This window comes from Aethalodelphis obliquidens, unplaced genomic scaffold, assembly GCF_003676395.1.
Source record: "Aethalodelphis obliquidens isolate GAN/ISIS:26980383/991018 unplaced genomic scaffold, ASM367639v1 scaffold27, whole genome shotgun sequence".
NCBI lineage: Eukaryota > Metazoa > Chordata > Mammalia > Artiodactyla > Delphinidae > Aethalodelphis > Aethalodelphis obliquidens.
The window spans coordinates 4,540,269-4,561,142 of NW_020837971.1; the positions used below are offsets into that span (position 1 = coordinate 4,540,269).

Consider the following 20,874-nt stretch of genomic DNA (forward strand, 5'->3'; position numbering starts at 1 on the left):
TGGGGAGAAAGAAACACCCGGTCTGCTGGTGTTGAGCTGGAGTGGCCTGCCAGACATCAAGGTGAAGATGTTTAGTAATCAGTCGGGTATGTGAGTCTGAAGAGAGTAGCCGGGAATGAAGACTCTATTATAACAACTTCATCGGAACTTTTGTTTTTATCTCTACAATTTGATACTGTGCCTTGAGGTTTCAGTGAGGACTGCTGGGAGAGGGATAATTGGTCCCTCTTCTGCTATTGGCTTGGCTGTGTGGCCTCAGGCTAGCTGCTGGACCTCAGGCTGTGCCCGTTGCCTCCTGGGAAAGGTGACAGTTAGGGAGACCTGAAGAAAAATGGTGCAAACACTGGCCCTACAACTAATTAATTTAGTCCTGTCTTTTGTGATTCTTCTATGGAGTGTGGAGTTCATGCCAGTGAGGCCAACCTCTTCCACTGCCTTAAAGCGGTACTTCCAAAGGCCACTGAGTACACAAAGGGGGAAGCCTTTACCTTCATTACATTGGGATCCTTGCCCCTTAGGGAGTCCTTTTTAGGTGGAGACGTCACTTCCTTGCTACAATAAACTTGTGTTTGTTCTCCCCCGTCCCCCTTTGAGGGAAGGGACTTATTTTAATGCCCTTTTGCCATTGTGATGGCAACTTTTTGTTCCTCTTCTTGCCTGGCCTGAAGCATCAACCTAGATATTGCTCCCCTGTAGGGAGTTTATTTGCAATTCTGTCTGCATTATGGAGTTTAGGCTGAGATCTGCTTTGTCTCAGGAGCCCAACTAAAACAGCATCGTTGCAAAGCAACTTATTGTGCTTTTCCTGGCTAATTTGTCTTAAGTGACTTGCAGTGAAATCAAACATATTTTAATTCAAAGGTTCCTGGCAGTAATGGTACTGTGGGAGTTACATGAGGTGCTCATGGTTGAACCTCTTTTATTCCAAATATCTCTTCACAAAGGCTAAGCGGGAACTGCTAATGGAACCCAGGCACCTCCAGCAATTCAAGAGGGATTGGTAGTTAACCAAACCCTGGCAACCAGGTGTGAGCATGGCAAAGCTTTAGCAAGGGCATCACTCATGTGTGGAGAATGGAGTCATTTTTAATTCAAAGGACTGTGATAGAAAATTCATCATCAAACATGAATATCAACCAACAACTGTTTACGAAGAAAGCAATAGCATAATAGCACCCAGGAAAATTGAAATGATGCATAACAAAAATTCTCAGAGAAGCCCCCAAACAAATCATTCCATCCAACACTTTGAAGTAGATGCCTGCCTAATGTGTTCAACGAAAAAGCCTTAAAATATTTACTTCTTGATTCAAAGCAAAGATGCCAGCTTACTTTGAATTGCAGTATCAAACATATTCCCTGATTTTTTAAGAAAATCCTAAATAGTTCAACTGTGGCCTCTGCCATACTGGCTAAATAGAAGTGACATATCATCACAACCTCCATGGTCTAATATGTGAGTTTCTATAAAGATAAATAAAGTCTGGTGGTCAGATTCAGGATGTGGCCAGGGATTAGCCTCTCCTCAGAAGCAGCAGGCTGCAAGCGGATTGTTCAGTTGCTCTCTGGAAACTGGTCATCTACGGATGCTTCTCTAATCTGTTGGAAATGCAACTTGAATAAAACCGCCTTTGGCTGACTTGATGTCTCTTTAATTAACAGGTAGGAGATCAGATCATTGAAATCAATGGGGAGAGCACCAGAGACATGACACACGCCAGAGCAATAGAGCTCATCAAATCTGGAGGCAGAAGAGTCAGGCTACTGCTGAAGCGCGGGACGGGGCAGGTCCCAGAGTATGGTACGTTTCACGTTTTGATTCACCTTTTTTCTGTTTCTTCTGTGTACTGTAAATGCCTGTGCTTATTTATAAAACTACATCAGTTCCCTAATTCTACGTAAATATATATTTAGTGATCAGTAGCTATAGGTATATACACATGTGTATATTTAAGCACAAGGTATATATTTCTGTGAGCTCTTTCTTTTGCTCCCTTATTTAGGTAATGTTGAAAATAGCAAATGTAGGACCTTCAGGGCATCTCTGAGTGTGCTGGGAGTTCTTGCCACATTCCTATATTAGAACTTTTGTAGTCCTCTGTTCATTTGAGTCCACAGTAATTTATCAATTATTTCCTAAAATGGCTTGTGCATCAGACTGTCCCGTGAGATGTGTAGCCGGGGCCAGGGGACAAACGAGACCAAATCTTCAAGGTGTGAAGATTAAAACATAAACTTCAGTTCATGCCGTGGTTGCACTGCCTTGGTATTTAGGGATATCCCAAAAAATCACTCCTGTGTTGTATATCTGGATGCTTTTGAGGAAGGCTTTAAAATGCATTTTAATTCATAGGTTTGCCATCAGGAGTCTTTAATGGTGTTATTTCCCAACAGCCCATTTAAGGCAAGGCTGACATCATTGCCTTAGCATATCAGAAAGTGCTGCGTGGTCTTTACATGAAAAACAGAGAAATCTGAGCTGGTCTTTAATTAATCACAGGGATTAACAGAGAGACAGACACGGACAGATATCAGTACAGAGGTAGCGCAGATAATACCTGTCCAGATTAGGGAAATAGGATCTAACTGCTGATCAAATGAATAGTTCAGATTGTTTGTTGATCTAGATAAATTTGATTTTCATTTTCGCCTTTCCATTCCCCAAAATCTAAATAGTACTTTTTCCTCTCAAATTGTGCTTTCTGCCTAAGTTACCTAAAAATTGACTGAACACTTCCTTATTAGCAGGACAGATATAATCCTGCATTCAGTTGAAATGTCTGAATTCAACGGCCCTTACACACTTTGTCTCCAGAGTCTTGAACACACCCAAAGCCTACAGGAAGGGCTGGTTAAGCCCTCACATTAAGAGTAGGACACCATTCAGAACTTTCTGTGGGGTTGGCTGTATGCCCAAGGAAATATTTCATAGCTTCCCATCCTTAATCCTTGGACCTAATTCAGTAATTTTAATTATTAATATTAGCCATAAGCACAGGCCTGAGCCTGTGTAATGGCCCTGACATTCATCCCTTTGTAAAGAATCTGAACTCTTGAAATAGAATAACTTTTTGCACCCTAGAGCACATAAAGGGATTCAGTAATATGAAACCGACCTGTGAGATTCTCTCACTTCTGAAAAAGATCTCGTTTTAAAGGTGTGTTTCACTCCATGACAAGACCTGTTATCTATATCCAGGGGTTCTCATAGAGTTAATGCTGTTCTTATTGTTCTAACAAATTAATCTTAAAAATTAACCTGAACAACATGGCTCTCCTGAACTTTCCATTCTTTTTGTAGCATCACTATGTGGTCCCGACTCTGAGCACCCCCCACACCAGCTGCCGCTCTGTAGAGAGCAGTTGGAATAGTCTGCCAGCCAGCATGGCATAACTCAGACTGTGATGCCTGAGCATGAAGCTGCCTCAAAGCAAAAAAAGGAAAACATGTTTTTGAACAGCACAAAAATTCAAGATCATGTCGACATTATCCCATTAATTCTTAATGTCGTCTGAAAATATCTAGTTAAGGTTAAATTCCAAAATTAACCGGCACAGAGAGTCTGATAAGTATCTGCGCACACTTTTGAGGGACCCATTGTCAATACTCTTAACTCCAGCAGTACCGCAGAACTTCTGAATGTATTCTTCTAAAATGTAACATTAAATCATATACACTGGTAGTGGTAGAGCTTGTCTGCTCCTTTTGATGTTAGATTTGACATGGATTTTGACTGTAAAATAATTTTAGAGGTTATGTCACAAAAGAACAAATCTAAAAGAGTAAAGCCATCTCCTTTAGGGAAGTAAAAGGATAGTCATAAACTAAGTAAACATTAGTTCTTCAGGAAAATCTAAGTCAAGATTATGCATAAGAAACCAAGAAGGTTAGGGGTCCCATCAACATTTTTGAGGACAGTGCCTCAAATGATATTTCTGGAACCTCACCACGACTAATGAGGAGGCTGTTTCAGGGTCCCCGAAACCACCCCACATTCAGAGATTTGCTTATGAGACTCCTGGGGCACAGAATACAGTTGTGCTCACAGCTCAGCTTAGGACAGTGATGTAAGGACACCCCGTGGGGTCATAAGGAGGAATCCACGTGCAGGCTTCCTTATGCTTTCTCTGTCTCCCGTGAGAGGTCCCCCAGAGAGCATTCTTCTGAAGCAACAAGCATGAAGCAGCATGTGCATGGTGATGTGGCTGCCCTGCAAGGTCCATGGGCGGTTGGGCAGCCAGGGTTTCTCCTGGGGGCTGGGCACGCAGGCACCCTCTGCCTGGCACGTACCAAAGTTCCAGACTCCCCAGAAGGAAAGCATAAACCACATTGTTTGTACAAACAGTTGAGGTACAGTGAGACACCCTTTTCGCTTAGGAGAGCTATATGTTAGTGTAGGGAACGAATCACCAGCCACGTTCCCAGATGCCAGCCGAAGGCCAGCCTTGCGAGAAGGCCTTTCTAAGGAGAGCGGTCCCAAGCCTGCTCTGGGAACTTGTCCGGCACCAGGAACGAGCCACCACGTGGCCACACGTTCACGGACTATGCAGATGCCCCCAGTGTGTGAGGAGCGCCCAAAGCTGAGGAACATCGCAATTCCTCCAGCATCAGTTAAATAGACTCTCTCGTGAAACACAATTTGCTTATTTTTGTTGTTGTCCAAGATAGGCTAGAGTGTATTTTAATAAAATGGGCAAGGGGTGCAGGTCACAAAACAACAGAAACAAGCACGATGAACGAAAATCTTTGAGCTTACTAGTAGATGTGACCAAGGCCATAATCCACTTCGTCCATATGCACCCTAACGACAGGAAACCTGATTTTTCTGTCAACTATGAGTATAATCTTGTGTTTTTTTCCTTTGTTTGCCCTTTAAGATCCCAATCTTGGCATAAAATCTAGCCTTAAAAGCTTGTCAAAGGGAGTTATCAGAATCCATAGGAGATGTTACCTGTTAGGGAAGTGTGGAGGCTTAACCCAGCCTGGGCAAGAGTGAACTCTGAAGGTGAAGAGACTGGCAAACAGCCTCTGGAGGGGTTTAGGTGATAACCCCCAGCCCTCCCTCTGATACCTTCAGAATTCAGAGCAGCTTTGAAGCAAGACCCTTATCTGGACTTGTGGACACGTCAGGGAAAAGCTGATCTCCGTCAAGAGAAATAGGAAAACTCTCTTGCTCAGAGCCATTAAGGTGATCTGTGACAGAGATAGATAAGCGCAGGTGCAACGGAAAGAAAAATACACCCCAGGTGATCTGTCAGATTGTCGACTACACAATCGACAGTGTGAAGCCAAGTGAGCTGAGGAAGGGAATAAATATGCTGCAAATTTGCCATCCATAATTACCATGAGACTAATCGGCAGACACACCTCAGCCAATTCAGAGGCGAAAATCAGCAAATGCAGCCACGAGCGAGCGTAGCGGCTGCTCCCAGGGGTGGCTGAGCAGCTGTGGGGAGGGTGGGGAAATGATAAGGGCTTCGGCGGAGAAGCTGCTTTCGTAGTTAAGTCCTTGAAAGAGCAGCTCAGGAGATAGACACTTCAACTCCAGTCTAGTCCTCAGGATAAGAATGTGTTGATTATAAACTCAGTGAGAGCTTGGGTTCCCCCTCCCCTGACACATACATCTCAACAACTAGCAGGAAGAAGGAAACTTGACTCCATCATACTGAGGAAAGGATCAAAAGATGATACAGCAGAAGCAGCGGCCTCCTGAATACTGGTTCTTGCTGTTACAAGTCAATCTAAAAAGGTTAAGAGAAAAGAAAGCATGCATGCTGGTTCTAAAGCTGCATGGGAGTACATTATGCAGATTAGCTCCCTGTCTTGACCTACAGGTGTCCTTCATTAGCATTCAGGGACTACACGGAACATTTGCTTGATGTACACCCTGAGCCACAGAGCCAGGGCCAGGGTAAATAGAGGTGCCACTGGATGAAAAAATGTCCTCCACAAGCAGTTCAGACCAGCGCAGAGCCTTGCCCTGGTAATATTTGCTGTTCAAATCTCATCAGAACAAGACAGAATTATGCTTTCCCGTCTTGGTTGGTGATCTGACCTGTTGATTCTCTTAAGCAACATTACAGGTCTTTATGACAAGAATGCTGAAGTGAGTTTGATTGTAAATGATCTCAGTGGTTTTAGGAGGCCAGGCAGGGTTCCCAGGAGGAAGCAAAATTCTCAGAATACCAGTGGCCCAGGGACAACTAACACCAAATGACCACATCTCCCTTTGGGGAAAGAAACAGCCGATCCATGAGTTAGACCTCTGCCTGCACTTCCATTTTCAAAGTTAATTGTATCTTTGATAGGTGTTGAGTGTGACAGGCCTTTGGTAAATGAAACTGTTTACATTTTATAAGGGTAATATAACTACATTAAGTAAGAAAAGATCTATTTGAGCCATACTATATATATTCAGACTATAGCTGAAGAACTGAATGGGCTAAATAGTTAAAAGTCTTCCTTTAACCAGTAAGTAAAAATGATTTACAATAATATTAGAGCACCAGATTAAGCAGTACCAGTCTGTACGTATATGGCGATAAGCAGTGTTTGTTTATTCTTCTTTAATAATAGGCATTAGCATGTGAATGTTATAAGCCTACCCCTATAATCTTGTTTACAATTACTTGTTCAAATCCTTTCTTCCCTCTGATCATACAAAGGTCAACTCTAGACATTATACTCCTACCACATATTCCATGTAAGGCAGAACCTGTAATTAATATCATTACTTAATGTCATTACTATTTCCTCAACAAAAGCAGGATTTTTCTGAGCACCTACTATGTGCAAGGCACTTTGCAGGCACTGAAGGTAAGACACAGTCCTGGCCCTCAGTGAGCTGAAAGTCTAAGAATGAGGATACGTATAACAATTGATTCTAATAGTGTGGTGACTGATTAAAAGGTCTCAAAGGATCTGCTCTAATGAAAAAATTTTAATGGGTTTTATTAGTTATTTGTGGAATTTAAGAAGTACTTTTAGAGTGTTAAGGATCCTTGAAAAGCACTTTGCTTCTTTAATCTGTTAAGCATTTCCTTTGTAATACTTATGCTAATAATTTGTACTTTTTCTGAAGAAAAGGACTTGCTGAGTATGGGTAAATTTCTGCTTAGACCTAGTCTGAATTATTCTCATTTCCAAGTTAGTGAGATAAAACTCTATTGAGCAAATTTGCTAATCATTGCTCTTCCCCTCCTGTGGATCTCAGCCTGGAGCTCTGTAACCTCACAGCCTGAGGTGTCCGTGGTGCACGACTCTGTGCCCCCCAGACATGGGGAGAGTCTCTGTTGCCTTTGCCTCAGAGACCACGTTTACTGGAACTTTAAATGGTTCCATAGCCTTTGCACTGTTTCGCCTGCATTTTTAATAGGGCAAAAGGTGGCTTGCTTCAGTAATAGATTCTGAAATTTAATTTCAGCTTCTGACATTCATGGTTGAGTGTATCTTCCTTTTTCATGAGTGGTTCCACAAATCACTCCAGTTCACCTCCACTGAGCCAGATGCGGGAAGAGGAGAGGCTGTCAGGCAGAACCGTGGCTGTATCATACAGAGAACAGGGTTCTTCCTCAGCTGCAAGGCTCCAGACTGCTCTCTGCAGCATTTAGGGAACCCCAGGAAATTCACTAATCATGAAACTTCCAGTAAGTTTCTGTTTCATGGAGTCAGACGCAGGGGGCTTCCTTGAAGGATACACAAGTCTGAAATTCTTTTCCCCACTGCTCAGCCCAAACCTCATTTATTAAAGTGCTTTAAGGATGGGGGTGAAATCCCATTTCTTCACATCACTTTATTGGAAACCTTGGACTGTGATGAAATTCCTCCTTTTTTGCATATTCTCCCAACCTACATTGTTCTCTTGCAGGGTATATTAAGTGACTCATTTCCCCCAGTCCTCACTTGTTAGGTATTTAAAACTCTGATAAAATATATTAGACCACGAAGTAACCAAGAAACCAACCAAGAAGAACCAGTTTACCTCTTGAGGTCTGACCTCCTTCAGTTCCCTAACACGTAAATTGTTGGAGGAAATGAGTGAATGAACAGATACCTTTCCCAGCCCCCACTGAGAAGGGCTCCACATGCATCTTGGAAAACCTAAAAATTCCAGCTCCTCCAGTAACTCATGCTGGATAGTTGTATTTAGGTTCTGGTAAGAACTTCCTCTTGCTTTCCCTAACGTGAAGCTGAGCTCTCCCAAGAGAGGGCTGCTTCCACAACAGTCCAGGGAGAAGGCAGCCTTCTCAGAGGCAACGCTGCTGAGCACTGTAAGAGCATTGGAACGGACCTCAAAGAAGTCACAAATTCCAGAGAATAGTTTTTATATGGAGGGCAGGGGGGGAGTGGCGATCAAGGTTAAAAGAAAGCTTGCATCATGGTTTTAAAGCTGCACACACACACACACACGGAGACACACACACACACACACACAGGACTGGGTTGATTTGGCCCAGGACTCTGTTTTTTTTTTTTCTTTTTTCGCCCCAGTCAAAAGGACTCTGTATTTTTAAAGTCCACCCCAGAGAATCCCATGCCCGGGAGACAAATCCATGCTGGATTTGTCTCCTTTAGCGCTCCTGTAAAGGCCAGCTGCAGGAGTTTCTGCTTTTTTGTTGTCCTCTGTATGTCTAGTAGACCTCTCACTCTGTGAGCCTCAGCCCCTCAACCCGGCTCCTCCTTTGCCCATCAAATCTGAATCCCTCTCCGTTCAGACTCGCAACTGTTAAAATTAAAGAAAGGAGACTAGATTTTCCTCCCATTTCCATCTCAGGCTTTTTTGACAGTCTGAGCTCAGCTCCCAACCCTCCTCATTGAGGGCAGCCTGACCCTGTGTTCAGAGCATGACAGTGTTGATTCAGGATAAGCTTCTGACCCCTCAACTACACCCATTATGAAGCTAAATGCCAAAGTTGTTTTCCCCACTGTCTGATTTTCTCTCGTCTCAAAAGAGATATGATACAGAAAAGATTTTGACCCCTCTGAAGGAGCTTGCCGACAAAACCCTGCTTTCTAGATACTAAAAGTGGAGTTTAATACTATAAGACAAATTCCTGGGTAGGTCCAGCCAACTTCCATAACCAGCGAATGTCAAGTCTCTACAGCATCCCTTCAGAGATGCCTGGGCCTATTGCCCTATCCTGGTGTTCCCTAATCAAATAACTCACCAGCGTTCATTTTAAAGTACTCAAAACCCCTCATTTCTAGTGGAAGAATTAGTGAATCCATAAGGCCAGATTTTTGTTATTTGAGAATCCTGCCTGCAGCCTTGCTCAGAGATAGGGTTACCCTGATGCTCTGTTCTGACAAAGACATCCCAACACTTCTTTTTAACTGAACTCCCTCAGTCAGGACCAAAAATGCGATTATATAATGCCTTGCTCCAGGCTTGAATTACATGCTCTAATTGTAGCAAAATCTCTACACATTGAGAATCACACATTCTTCAATGTGCTGTCTGGGTTCAAAAAACATTTTAACAGAACAACAAACATACACTTAGCCTGGACTAAACAGCTCTTGACTCTAAGTTAGCTCAGACATTTGCTTACAGAAGAATCTGTGTTTACACTTCTGTCAAAAGGTCTCTGTTTTTTTTGGCACACACTCTCCAACAGATAGTGACCCTGGCCTCATCAGGACCCTGAATTTTAGGACTGAACATGTACACTCATAACATCTGCATCAGATATGCCTAGCACAGGATGCAACTCTGTTTTTCACGTTTCACCATACTTTCTGCTACAGCCTTCATAGCAATTTTTTCCACCATATTCTGGGCTCTTTGATTTGATCTTCTGGTCCAAGGTTTCCTAGCACATGTATCTTTCAAGCCCAGTAAAGCCCACACTTAGAACCAAATGAGAGCCTTCTCTGTGTGACACTAAAACCACTTGATGGTTTTTGTACAAAATTACTTGCATCTTAGCAGGGCTAAATGGTAAACTCAATAAATTCTGAAATTTAATTTCCCCCCTCACATTCATTGTTAAGCATTAGTTCCCTCACCACAGAGAGGCTCTACTTTCCCTTTAACCTCAAATTGTTCATTCCCACCCTTGAGACTCCCTCCCCTCAGACACAGTCTGTGCAATGAAAAGCATCCCAGGGGGCGTAATGGGACATCCATGCGGAGCGCTGTTGCATTCTGCGTGTTGAAGCCATGGATACACGGCAGCATGTGTGGAGCAAGGTAGGCATTCAGACAGGGAATGTCATCAGTGTATACTGGCAAAGCGGGGATCAGGCCCCCAAGTATCTGAGCTGCGCGGATTAAGTGCATCTGATCACAGTAACTTCACGTCCCCCTCTACCTCGCACCGTGTGGACCCGAGAGAACATAGCATCAGGGGTTGCAGGGAGCGGTTATTACATCTCCCAGGGGCCTGTCTCGCGGAGATCACTGACAGATAGTCCAGAATTTCTAGTACCCATCTTCATGTAGGTAAAGAACTGTAGCCCAGGTGGTGAGATAGACACAGACCAAGACAGCGCTAAGAGGCTGGTTTCAGAGCACAGCCCTCAGACAGGTGAGTACAGCCACGTAGAACAGGAAAAACCTGGCTGCATTTTTTTCAACTTTATTTTTTCCAGAAAATAATTACAGCCAGCAAGTCAACTGTGAACTTTGAGTATAAATAAGCAAATTGTCACAGGTGAAAAGAGCTGTAAGAATTGATGAGATTATTAGAGAAAACATAAAAACAGGGGCACACCATATCTTTAATTTGAGGATTTTTCAAAATTTAGAAATGATTACTGTGACTTCTCAAATGACAGCTGGTCTCACTAAAACACCCTATCATTACGAGAAAATTCTGCAAAAATTCTGAAGTTACAATTTCAACAATTTTTAAACATTTGTGCCTCCTTAAAAGCACCTCAGGATGCCTTCAATATTTTGAGAAAAAGAAATCTACTTTTGGATTATGAACGTAGCTCAGTCTTTCACTAATTTCACTGGCTGCATGCTTGATAGGGTCAGCTTTACTTAAAGTCTTTATTCTTACTGCCTAGATAATTTTTATTCAGCTGCTCTAAACGTACTAAGCAATCTTGATTCTAACAGTAATACTATATCTTTGTCACTGGTTCTGTTAATTCTAATGATTGGTCCTAGGCTCTTCCTCCCCTTCCTTTAGGAATGGTACCTTCCAGTCTCTCCATGTGCATGAAAAGTGACAAGCATGGGTCCCCATATTTCTACTTATTGGGCCACCCTAAAGACACGGTTTGTAAAATCTGCATGAATATTATCTTTCTCTAATGAGCTTTGGTTTTGCATATGTTTTTAACTGATGTATAATGCTCTCTCTTTCGTAGTAGCTTGTCTAATTATTGCTAGAGCTCTGGAAAATATTTATAGTTGAGACCTTATAAGTGGTAAGGATAGGATTTGCGGGTTCAGGAAAATAAGAGGTGCACCAATTCCAGGGGTCCAGCCTAGAGTGGCCCCAGCAGGAAGGAAAGGCCGGGAGGGTACGTATAGCAGAGGCAGCATTGGGTGAGTTCTGCCCCACACACTTCAGAAAGTCCTCCCTGGGCTTCAGTGCAGAAAAACAAAGTATATTTCCTCTCAGCCCACGTTTGGCCAGCTCCAACGCAGGCCACCCTTTCTACACCAGACAGACAGAGCCACAGTCGTCACACATTTTAGCCCTAGGAACCCAGAACTCCACCTGGCATCGTGCTGTTTCCCCAGCCTGCTCTGTGCCAGTTATTCAGTCAGGACTGGATCTTCCAACTCACCTTCCTCCGTACTCAGTGATGCACCAGGTTTAAGGGGAAAAACACAAAGCTTTTTTTGAGGGTGGTCATAAGTTTGTATCTAAACAGTGTCCACCACTATTTCAAAATGAACATCCTTAAGTGTTGGCTGTATTTTAGCCAAACATCCAGTAAAAATTCTTAAGGAAACTAAGTGTCCTGTACATGTGTGTGTATATATATATACACATACACACACAAATAAAGCAGAATATAGATGACAGCCTTGCAAATATTGTTCATGCAACTTTTTACCCCTCAACTACATCCCTAGAGCAGCCCACGTGTCCACTGTCAGATCCTGCAGCGGGTCTGTGAGTACTGCCACAATTTTTAAAAACTGGGATTTTAAAATGTCAGTTTAACTTTTCAGCAGTAATTGATAGGCACGCTCAGTCCCCGCGGTTAGCCGTGGAAGCAGGAATCAGACGACACACTTCTCAGTTCTGGTTTGATTCTACTCCATTTACACTGTCACAGCCACGGCTAAGCATTTCTCCACCGAGGTCTTTTAAGCTGACCTTTTGAATGTTTTCTGAAGTATGTTTTTCAATTGTTAATAACCCTGCTAGTTGCCATCCAGGACTGCTTTAAATTAAGAATGAAAGGCAATATTCACTAAATGAATTATTGAATTGACCTACTGCTGAACATTTCCTTATCAAGTACGTTTATGCGGATGTGTCTATACACACACACACACACACACACACACACACCCATCACAATCATTCCTAAAGATGTCTACAAAAACAGAAGTTTTAAATGACTCATTTCTCTGAAGTGTCTGTCTCTCAAGGATAAGTTATTGATCAGGGGAAACTTAAATTAGGGCATAAAGAAGACAGTTGCAATGTACTGGAAAAGGTAAAAAGCCAGGGAATAGTTCTTGGGGAAATCTAGTCCAGTGACCATGGTTTAAAGAGGTATAGATTTCTGTTTCTGACAAAAGAAAGGTATTTGCTTGTCACATAGTTTAGTCTGCATTCCACAGAGGTGAGGGGACCTGAATCAATTCACTAGAGTCATTAGCTAAAAAGCTTAAAAACCAAAGAAAAAACCCCAAAACTGGAGGACTCTTTGTGGTCTCAGTTCAGCTCCACCAACATCTATCAGGCACCTTGCTCAGTGCTAGGGAGATAAAGATTAATGAGAGAGTCTCTCCCTATGTGCATCCCCAAGCAGGGAGGGGTGACAGGGAGAGAATGAGGTAATGGGACAAGTATGAACAGTATTGGCAAAGGAGTGAGAACAGCCCAAGGGACACAGCACCCTAAATCTGCTGAGCAGGGTTGTAGAAGATTCTACTCTACCTAAGAGGTGACATTTTAGCTGGACCTTGAGTGACAAGTGTGATTTCACCCATGTGGACAAGAGGGAAGGCAGCTACCACACAGACTAAGTAGGAAAAGGGGAGGGATGGGATGAAAGAACATTAAAGTGGGGCGCCACAAAAAGGACCTTCTGTGCCAAGCAAAGGAATTCGAATTTTATATAATCAGATGTCACCAAAAACTTAAGTGGAAGGGTGAAAATATCTGTATTTGGAATTATGCCTCAATAGTATTTAAAATGGCTTTTATAGGAAACTGGGGGCAGTTAAAACGTAATTGTAAAAGCTGCAGCAAATGATGTGAGGACCAGAATTAGGGAAGTGGTGGTGGAAACTGCAAGCTGGGAATGTAGAGATATCTCAGACATTTCATTGATGGAAATAACCTAACTTGGTGAATAACGAATATAAGGGAAAGGGTCAGGGAACAGGATGTGGCCAGAGTTGGGTGGCAGACGATGTCACGTGGGCCGAGGGGCAAGTTTAGGAGTGAAGGTATCGAGGTTAGCTTCGGACTTGTGGAGTTTCTGATGCCCGGAGGACACTTAACGGGAAGCAGCCCACGAACAGGGAACTTGGATCAGGCGCTCAAGGGCCGGAGCATTTTGCAAGTCCTGGAGTCCTGCAGTGGGATGAGCTCTCCCCGAGAGACCCCGCTGCATATAGAGAGGAGAATCTACGGGACACGGTCACATCTGAGTGGCAAGTAAGAGAAGGCGGTGAAGATGACCAGGAGAGGGCTGTCCAAGAGGCAGGAATCTCTTCTCGAAGAGAAGAGTCAGGGAAGCCAGGGTGAGGGTGCAGGGAAACTACAGGGAGAAAGGCCTCTGCCCTGAAATGGACTGGGAAGGCTTTTAGGAAAGGCGGGGGAGGGCAGGGCCTAGAAGCACCCTTGCCTGCGGGGTTTAACACAATGCAGGTGCGTAGCGCTCAGTTAACGATGACATTGTGAGGATTATCGGTGGGTGGGAAATGGCCTTCAGCTGCTCCTCTGCGGGACCTCACCGTAGGCCTTCCCCACTGGCTGCCCCGTGTTCTGGGAATCCACCCAATGAGACCACAGGTAATTAGAGCTCCTGCTTAGATCCAGTCCCGGGGTTAAGGCCTGGCTTTTCTGGTTTGATTTTTCAGAGGGCAGGGGTAGGTAGGGTATAAAGATGAATAAGACACCATTTCTACCCTAAAGGAACTCTGTATGTAGGGAATGTTTAAGGAAAACAGGGTGCTCATTGTTTACAAAAAGTACTCCTTAGGGACTTCCCTGGCCGTGCAGTGTTTAAGACTCTGCATTCCCACTGCAGTGGGCACAGGTTCGATCCCTGGTTGCGGAAGTAAGGTCCCGCATGCCGTGCAGTGCGGCCAAAAAATAAAAGACCTATTAAAAAAAAATACTCTTTAATCACACTCTTGTTGAAACCATTCTCAAATATACTGTGTGTTACATTCCTGGATTGAGGTACAAAGTATCCTGAAAATGGGCATGCTCTATTTAATTTCGCTTTTCCCCTGACACATTTGCCCTTTGAAATCTGGATTCCATCATCAAGACTGTAGTGAAAAGTGTCCCCTCAGCGATCACCAGTCTCACCATAGTAACAAAATCCAGTGACTGATTCCAACCCTTCATCTCCTTGGGACTCCCAGTAAGCTGACACTATTGGTCAGTGTGTTAGCTGGATTTTCTCTTTCCTCTCTGATTGCTCCCCTGGGGTCTCCTTCAACTCTCTTCTCACGCACTGACACCCCTCCCCCAACCTGTCCCTCAGGACCTCATCGGCTCTCATGGTTCCGCCTGTCACCACCATGCAGATGACTCTGATGTCTGTTTTGCTATCTCTGATTTCATTCCCAAGACTTCCAGCTGCCCTCTCGACATTGCTCTCCAGATGCTCCACATCTGTGTATCCAAAATTGTATTCATGATCTTTCCTCCTAAACTACTCCTCCTCTTGAATCACCTGTTAATTAAGAAACCATCAACCCTCATTGTTGCCCAGCTCAGAACCATCCGAAGTGCCTTCCCACTCATATATATGCAGCCGGTTCCCAAGTTTGAGTGATGTTACTTCTCTCACTTCTCACAAGGGCCCTCTCCTTTCCTCTTGTCATTCTACTCCCATTCAGGCCCACTCCACAGGGTGAAATAACCTCTACCTGTTTTCCCTACTGCTACGGTCAATCTTCCCTGCTCACTGATGCCAGAGCAATTGATTGTCCTAAAGGACTGCCCCACTCAGAGACCTTTCAGACACACTCAGACACACACACACAGCCTTAAATGAGTCCTCAGAGCATCCCTGATTTGGCCCCGTCCAAATCAGTCTCATCTCTCTTCTTCCACAGTAGCGTATACATATCTGTGCTGCAGCGCTGCCGGAACACTTGGCATTGTCCTATATTTCCACCTTCGTGATTGGGCTCGTCCTGGTCCCTCGGCTTGGAAAACCCTCTCCCCAAATCATGTCCTCCTTCAAAAACCAGGTTGAAGGCTGCCTTCTCCACGAATCCTCGCCCAAATCCACCATCAGAAGTAATCTCTCAGTCCTTTGAAGTCTCATAGCCCTTCACGCATCTCCCCTTTCCCCTATCACTCTGTTTTGCAACCTGGTTATCAACGCCCACGGAGTCTTTCCCCTTTATGGAGTTCAGATGCTGGTTATTACCCTGGGTTCTTAAAACAGTGCTTTGCAGAGAGAGTGAACAAGTAAATGCATGAATTAATAAAAGTCTTGCAGTATCATTAGGTCATCATTCTGATAGCGAATTTCGGATAGATTGCCTATCTCTACGTCACTTAGTTGTTCTGGGGCTTTATCTTCCACTGTCATCTCATTTTGTGTCTAAATTTCTATTTGTGTTTTTATGCATGTGGAAGGTTACTTATGTTTCTGGAGAAGTGGCTCTCTCTAGGGGGTGTCCTATGTGTCCCAGCAGTTCAGTCCCCTCTTGCCACTCAAGGGCCAGGGACCAGTTGGTCCCTGTGTTTGCGGACTCAAATTCCACGGGCCGCTAGATCGCTGCTTTCTGGCTTCTGCTATCTGCCCCCTGGTGGGAGAAGCTGGTCTAGAGGCTTGAGAAGGCTTCCTGGTGGGAGGGGCCAGTGCCTGCCCTCTGGTGGGCAGGGCCTTATCAAGGGGCGCGTCTAGCCACAGGCTTGGCTGTGGGCCGGGAAGTATTTAAGGAGCCTGTCTGTTGATGGGTGAGGCTGTATTCCCACCTTGCTGGCTGTCTGGCCTGAGGCGTGCCAGCGCTGGAGCCTACGGGCTGTTCGGTGGAGCCAGGTCTCGTTGCTAATTATCCAAACTGGATGTCCGCCTCCAAAGAGTCCAAGAAGAGGAATGCTCCCTGATATTTCCGCCACCAGCTTTTATGAGCCCAGAGACAGCCACAGCCACACCCCCGTCTACCCCGGAGAGAGACCCTCCAAGACCAGCAGGTAGGTTTGGCCCAGGCTCTGGTGTACACGAGACCTGTGTGCGCGCTCCAAGAGTGGAGTCTCTGCTTCCGCCAGGGCTGTGGGGCTCCTGCACTCAAGCCCCGCTGGCCTTCAAAGCCAAATGCTCTGGGGGCTCCTCCTGCCGAGGCCAGACCCGCAGGCTGGGGAGCCTGACATGGGGCTCAGAGCTCTCACTCCTGGAGGAGAACTTCTGCGATGTAATTGTTCTTCAGTTTGTGCGTCGCCCACCTGGGGGGTATGGGATTTGATTATATCGCGAGTGCGCCCCTCCTACTGTCTCTCATTGGGTTTCTTCTTTATGTCTTTGGATGTAGAATATCTTTTTTGGTAGATTCCAGTCTGTTTTATGGGTGGTTGTTCAGCAGTTAGTTGTTATTTTGGTGTGCTCGTGAGAGGAGGTGAGCAAATTTCTACATAGGCTTTTGTTGAGATAAAAGGCGTAGGAGGATGGCCCAAATTTCCACTGACCATCTCAACCTAAATCAGAAGTAGATGTTTGTTTGTAGTTTAATAAATTCCTGCCTATTTGCTTATTTTCTTGTATTGCTTTCTGTTAAGAGTTGAATGGAGGAAAACTGGCTAGTCCAGTGTTCCAGGTAATTATTTCTGGTTAATCGGAGTTTTTATTGTTTCCATTTTATCTCAAATAGGTAGCCGTGACCTAGGTCAGTCTAGCTACTCATTAGAATCACCTAGCTAGGTCAATCTAGCTACTCATTAGAATCACCTGGCTGGGTCAATCTAGCTACTCATTAGAATCACCTGGGGAAGTTGCAGTTAAAAAATACCCCTAGAGGCTCCTCCCCAAGCCAATTAAACCAGAATGGTGCCAGGAGTGATGGGAGGTATGCTGCTTTGTTTTTTTTTAAAAAAAAAAACGTGCCGCAGGTGAGTGTGCTGAGCAGCCTGAGTTGAGAATCACCAGTCGCTTAGATGAGGGAAATCATACAGGGAGGCTATTACGGTAACTTAGGAAATTTAGGGATGGGGCAATGAGGTGCTGAAACAGCAGAAGTGAAATACAGGAGAAGTGACAATAGCAAGAGTCTTGAAAGAAGAATCATTAAGGCTTGGTGACTGATGAGGTAAAGGGAATAAGAGTTAAGGAGAACTCAAAAATTATCCCCAGGTAAGACCCCAAGCATTTGGGAAGGTGGCACAGCCATTGTCAAGAAAAAGAAATGGGAAAATTCAGAAATGATGCTGTTGACAATGCGGGTGACCTTTCAAGCATTTCTTAACTTCTCAGGGCCTCGATTTTCTCATCTGAACTAATGATAGGGTTTGGTTATACGGTGGCTCAGTTCCTTTCAAGTACTAGTATTGAAAGTAATGTGAGTGAACTAATCTGGGGTAAAAATCCATGTGGAATTTTCAGATGTGTGTGGACATTTAAATAGTGATTCACAACAAGCAACTGCATCAGAGCCGTGCATCTTCAGCAGACGGGGTCTCCGGGAAGAGCACAGAAAATGAGGGGTGAAGGAAAGGTCAGGAAAGCAGAGTGAGAATATAGAATTTGCCTTGTTGCCTGCTCCAGGCTCTGTGTCACTTCCCTGCTTACCCTGTGACAGGTGAGCAGTGACACAGTGGCTGCTGTCCCTCATCCCAACTTTATGGACACAATCATTTTTCATATGACTACTTGGAGTTGCTGTCACATACTGGGTTTTCCTAGAGAAAGATTGTCTCTTATTAACGTAGTGCCTTCAAAAAATGAATTGGGTCATTTTGTAATTCATTATGAAAATTCACTTATAGAAAATAAGTAGCAGGAATTCTTAATAGCTCTTTTTATATTCAAGATGTCTCTCTTTTTTTCATATAGAATGCCAAGAGAGAGAAAAATTATCTTTCCCAAGTGAAATACATCTGTTCAGTTGGCCTTTTCCCATTATTTCTATCAATAGCTTATTACCTCTGGGCATACAGCAATCAATATCTTTAGCTTGTTTTCAAAGTGAAATATCAGGCAATGGCCATGAAAACAAAACAAAACCAAAAAAAAACCCACCAAAAATCTCACTGCTTACTCTGCATGGAAGTGAAATGTTGATTGCCTTTCAGATGTCAAATATGGTGAAACCAAACCCCAGTCTTTCGATACTTAAAGCCCTGGGGCACGTAGAAGCTCTATCTAGAAACCCCTGGTTATGCTATGATTGGACCACAAAGATATGCAAATGGCCAACAAGCATATGATGAGCTGCTCAACAGCACTAATGATCAGGAAAATGCAAATCAAAACCATAATGAAATATCATCTCACACCTGTTTGATGGCCACTATTAAAAAATAACAAAATAATAAGTGTTGACGAGGATGTAGAGAAATTAGAACAATTGTGCACTGATGGTGGGAATGTAAAGTGGTGCAGCCACTATGGAAAATTATATGGAGATTCCTCCAGAAATTCAAAATAGAACTACCATATGATCCAGCAATCCTGCTTCTGGGTATATATCCAAAAGAACTGAAAACAGGATCTTGAAGAGATACTTGCACATTCATGTTCATTGTAGCATTATTCACAATAGCCAAAAGAGGTGGAAGCAACATAAATGTCCATGATTGGATGAATGGATAAAGAAGTGGAATATCATTCAGTCTTAACAAAGAAAGAAATCCTGACACATGCTACAACGTGAATGAACCTTGAGGACATTATGCTCAGTGAAATAAGCCAATCACATAAACACAACTACTGCATGATTTCATTTATATGAGGTACTAAATTAGTCAAGTCTTAGAATGTAGAATGGTGGTTGCCAGGGGTTGGGAGAAGTAAGGGGGCGTTGTTCAACAGGCACAGGGTTTCAGTTTTGCAAGATGAAAAATGTCCTAGAGGACTGTTATGCGTACGTAACATTACTGTAGGGTACACTTAAAATGAATACAAGGGTCAATTTTATGTGTTTTTTAAAAAAAAGACAATGCCATACTGGGCTCTTATGAGAACCAGCATCTCTAAGGCTTAGTAGTTCAAAACACAGAGGACTTACCCTCTTCTGAGCTTTATTTTGTAAATTGCGCTGAAGTGTGCATCCCTCAGGGAAATTAGATGAGAAGCCCCGAGTTTCTTAAAGGAGCCATCAGTTGGAGGGAGGTGCTCGTTATAGTAAGATTGGCATTAGTTATCAGTTCTCTCTCTACAGAGTTTTCTGTTTTGCTTCTCTTGTTGCTGCTGTTAAGATTCTTGCCTTTGGTTGATTTTGGAACTGGGTGGCTTTGGAGTTCCACTGGCGCAGTAAGGAAGTAGGACTGCAAGTGTAGAAAGGGAAATTCCAGAGTCTGGTGATGTTTCAGTGATTGTTTAAATATTTCCATTCCTTTGTATCCCACCTGTTTTCACGAAGGCATCTTTGAGGCAGTAGCTCAGGTTCAGTGGCAAAGGGGAATATCAATTGTCCCGCCAGCCAGGCTACGGAAACAGACAAATGTTAATAGAACACAATCCTCATTCCCCACCGGTAAGCTCACTGGCCAGGGGAAAGCGTTCCCATCCGTCAGGAGCCTCAGGTGGTGGCAGCAGCCCTCACCCCGCTGACAGGTGATATAAGTGGAAACGCATTGTCAGGTTATTTAGTTATTGCACAATGGGCCACGAGGAGCATGGCATCCTTTGTGCCTTTCTTTGACCTTGTTTATGAAAGGTTTTGTGAGGTTATTATCTGTTTCATCAGTTAGCAAGCCCAGAGCCCCGTGCTGGCCCCTGAGAGAACTGTTCGCCTCCTGAGGACAAGAGCCACAACTACTAGCTCAGCGAGGCCACACTTCACACCCAATGGTGCCTTGTGCAGCACTGTTTGAATGAATGAATGAGTGACTAGAAAGGACATAATAGCAGTCGGGCCCTGCCCTCCGAGAGGTTATGGTCTACTAGGAAAAAAGACAAAACAAGCACTCCTAGGACTGAAGGAACTTAAAAATAATAAGGACGTAGTACATACACACACTGAGATCAGGAGGATGCCTGTCAGAGTAAGTTGAGCGGGTGGGAGACTTTTTTAAGAAAGAATTCCGGGCCTCCCTGGTGGCGCAGTGGTTGAGAGTCCGCCTGCCGATGCAGGGGACACGGGTTTGTGCCCCGGTCCGGGAAGATCCCACATGCCCGGAGCGGCTGGGCCCGTGAGCCATGGCTGCTGAGCCTGCGCGTCTGGAGCCTGTGCTCCGCAACGGGAGAGGCCACAACAGTGAGAGGCCCGCGTACCACGATGAAGAGTGGCCCCCGCTTGCCGCAACTAGAGAAAGCCCTCACACAGAAACGAGGACCCAACACAGCAAAAATAAATTAATTAATAAACTCCTACCCCCAAC

The 20,874-nt window shown here is 44.2% G+C and overlaps 1 protein-coding gene across 1 annotated transcript in view; it reads left to right on the plus strand.

Annotated features, from left to right (window-relative positions):
* Positions 1-20,874, plus strand: part of MAGI2 (membrane associated guanylate kinase, WW and PDZ domain containing 2) — a 610,224-nt gene that overhangs the window by 549,127 nt on the left and 40,223 nt on the right. Inside the window, exon 19 of the mRNA XM_027124164.1 lies at positions 1,663-1,801. Within this exon, the coding sequence (XP_026979965.1) occupies positions 1,663-1,801 (139 nt within the window). The remainder of the gene's footprint in view (positions 1-1,662; positions 1,802-20,874) is intronic.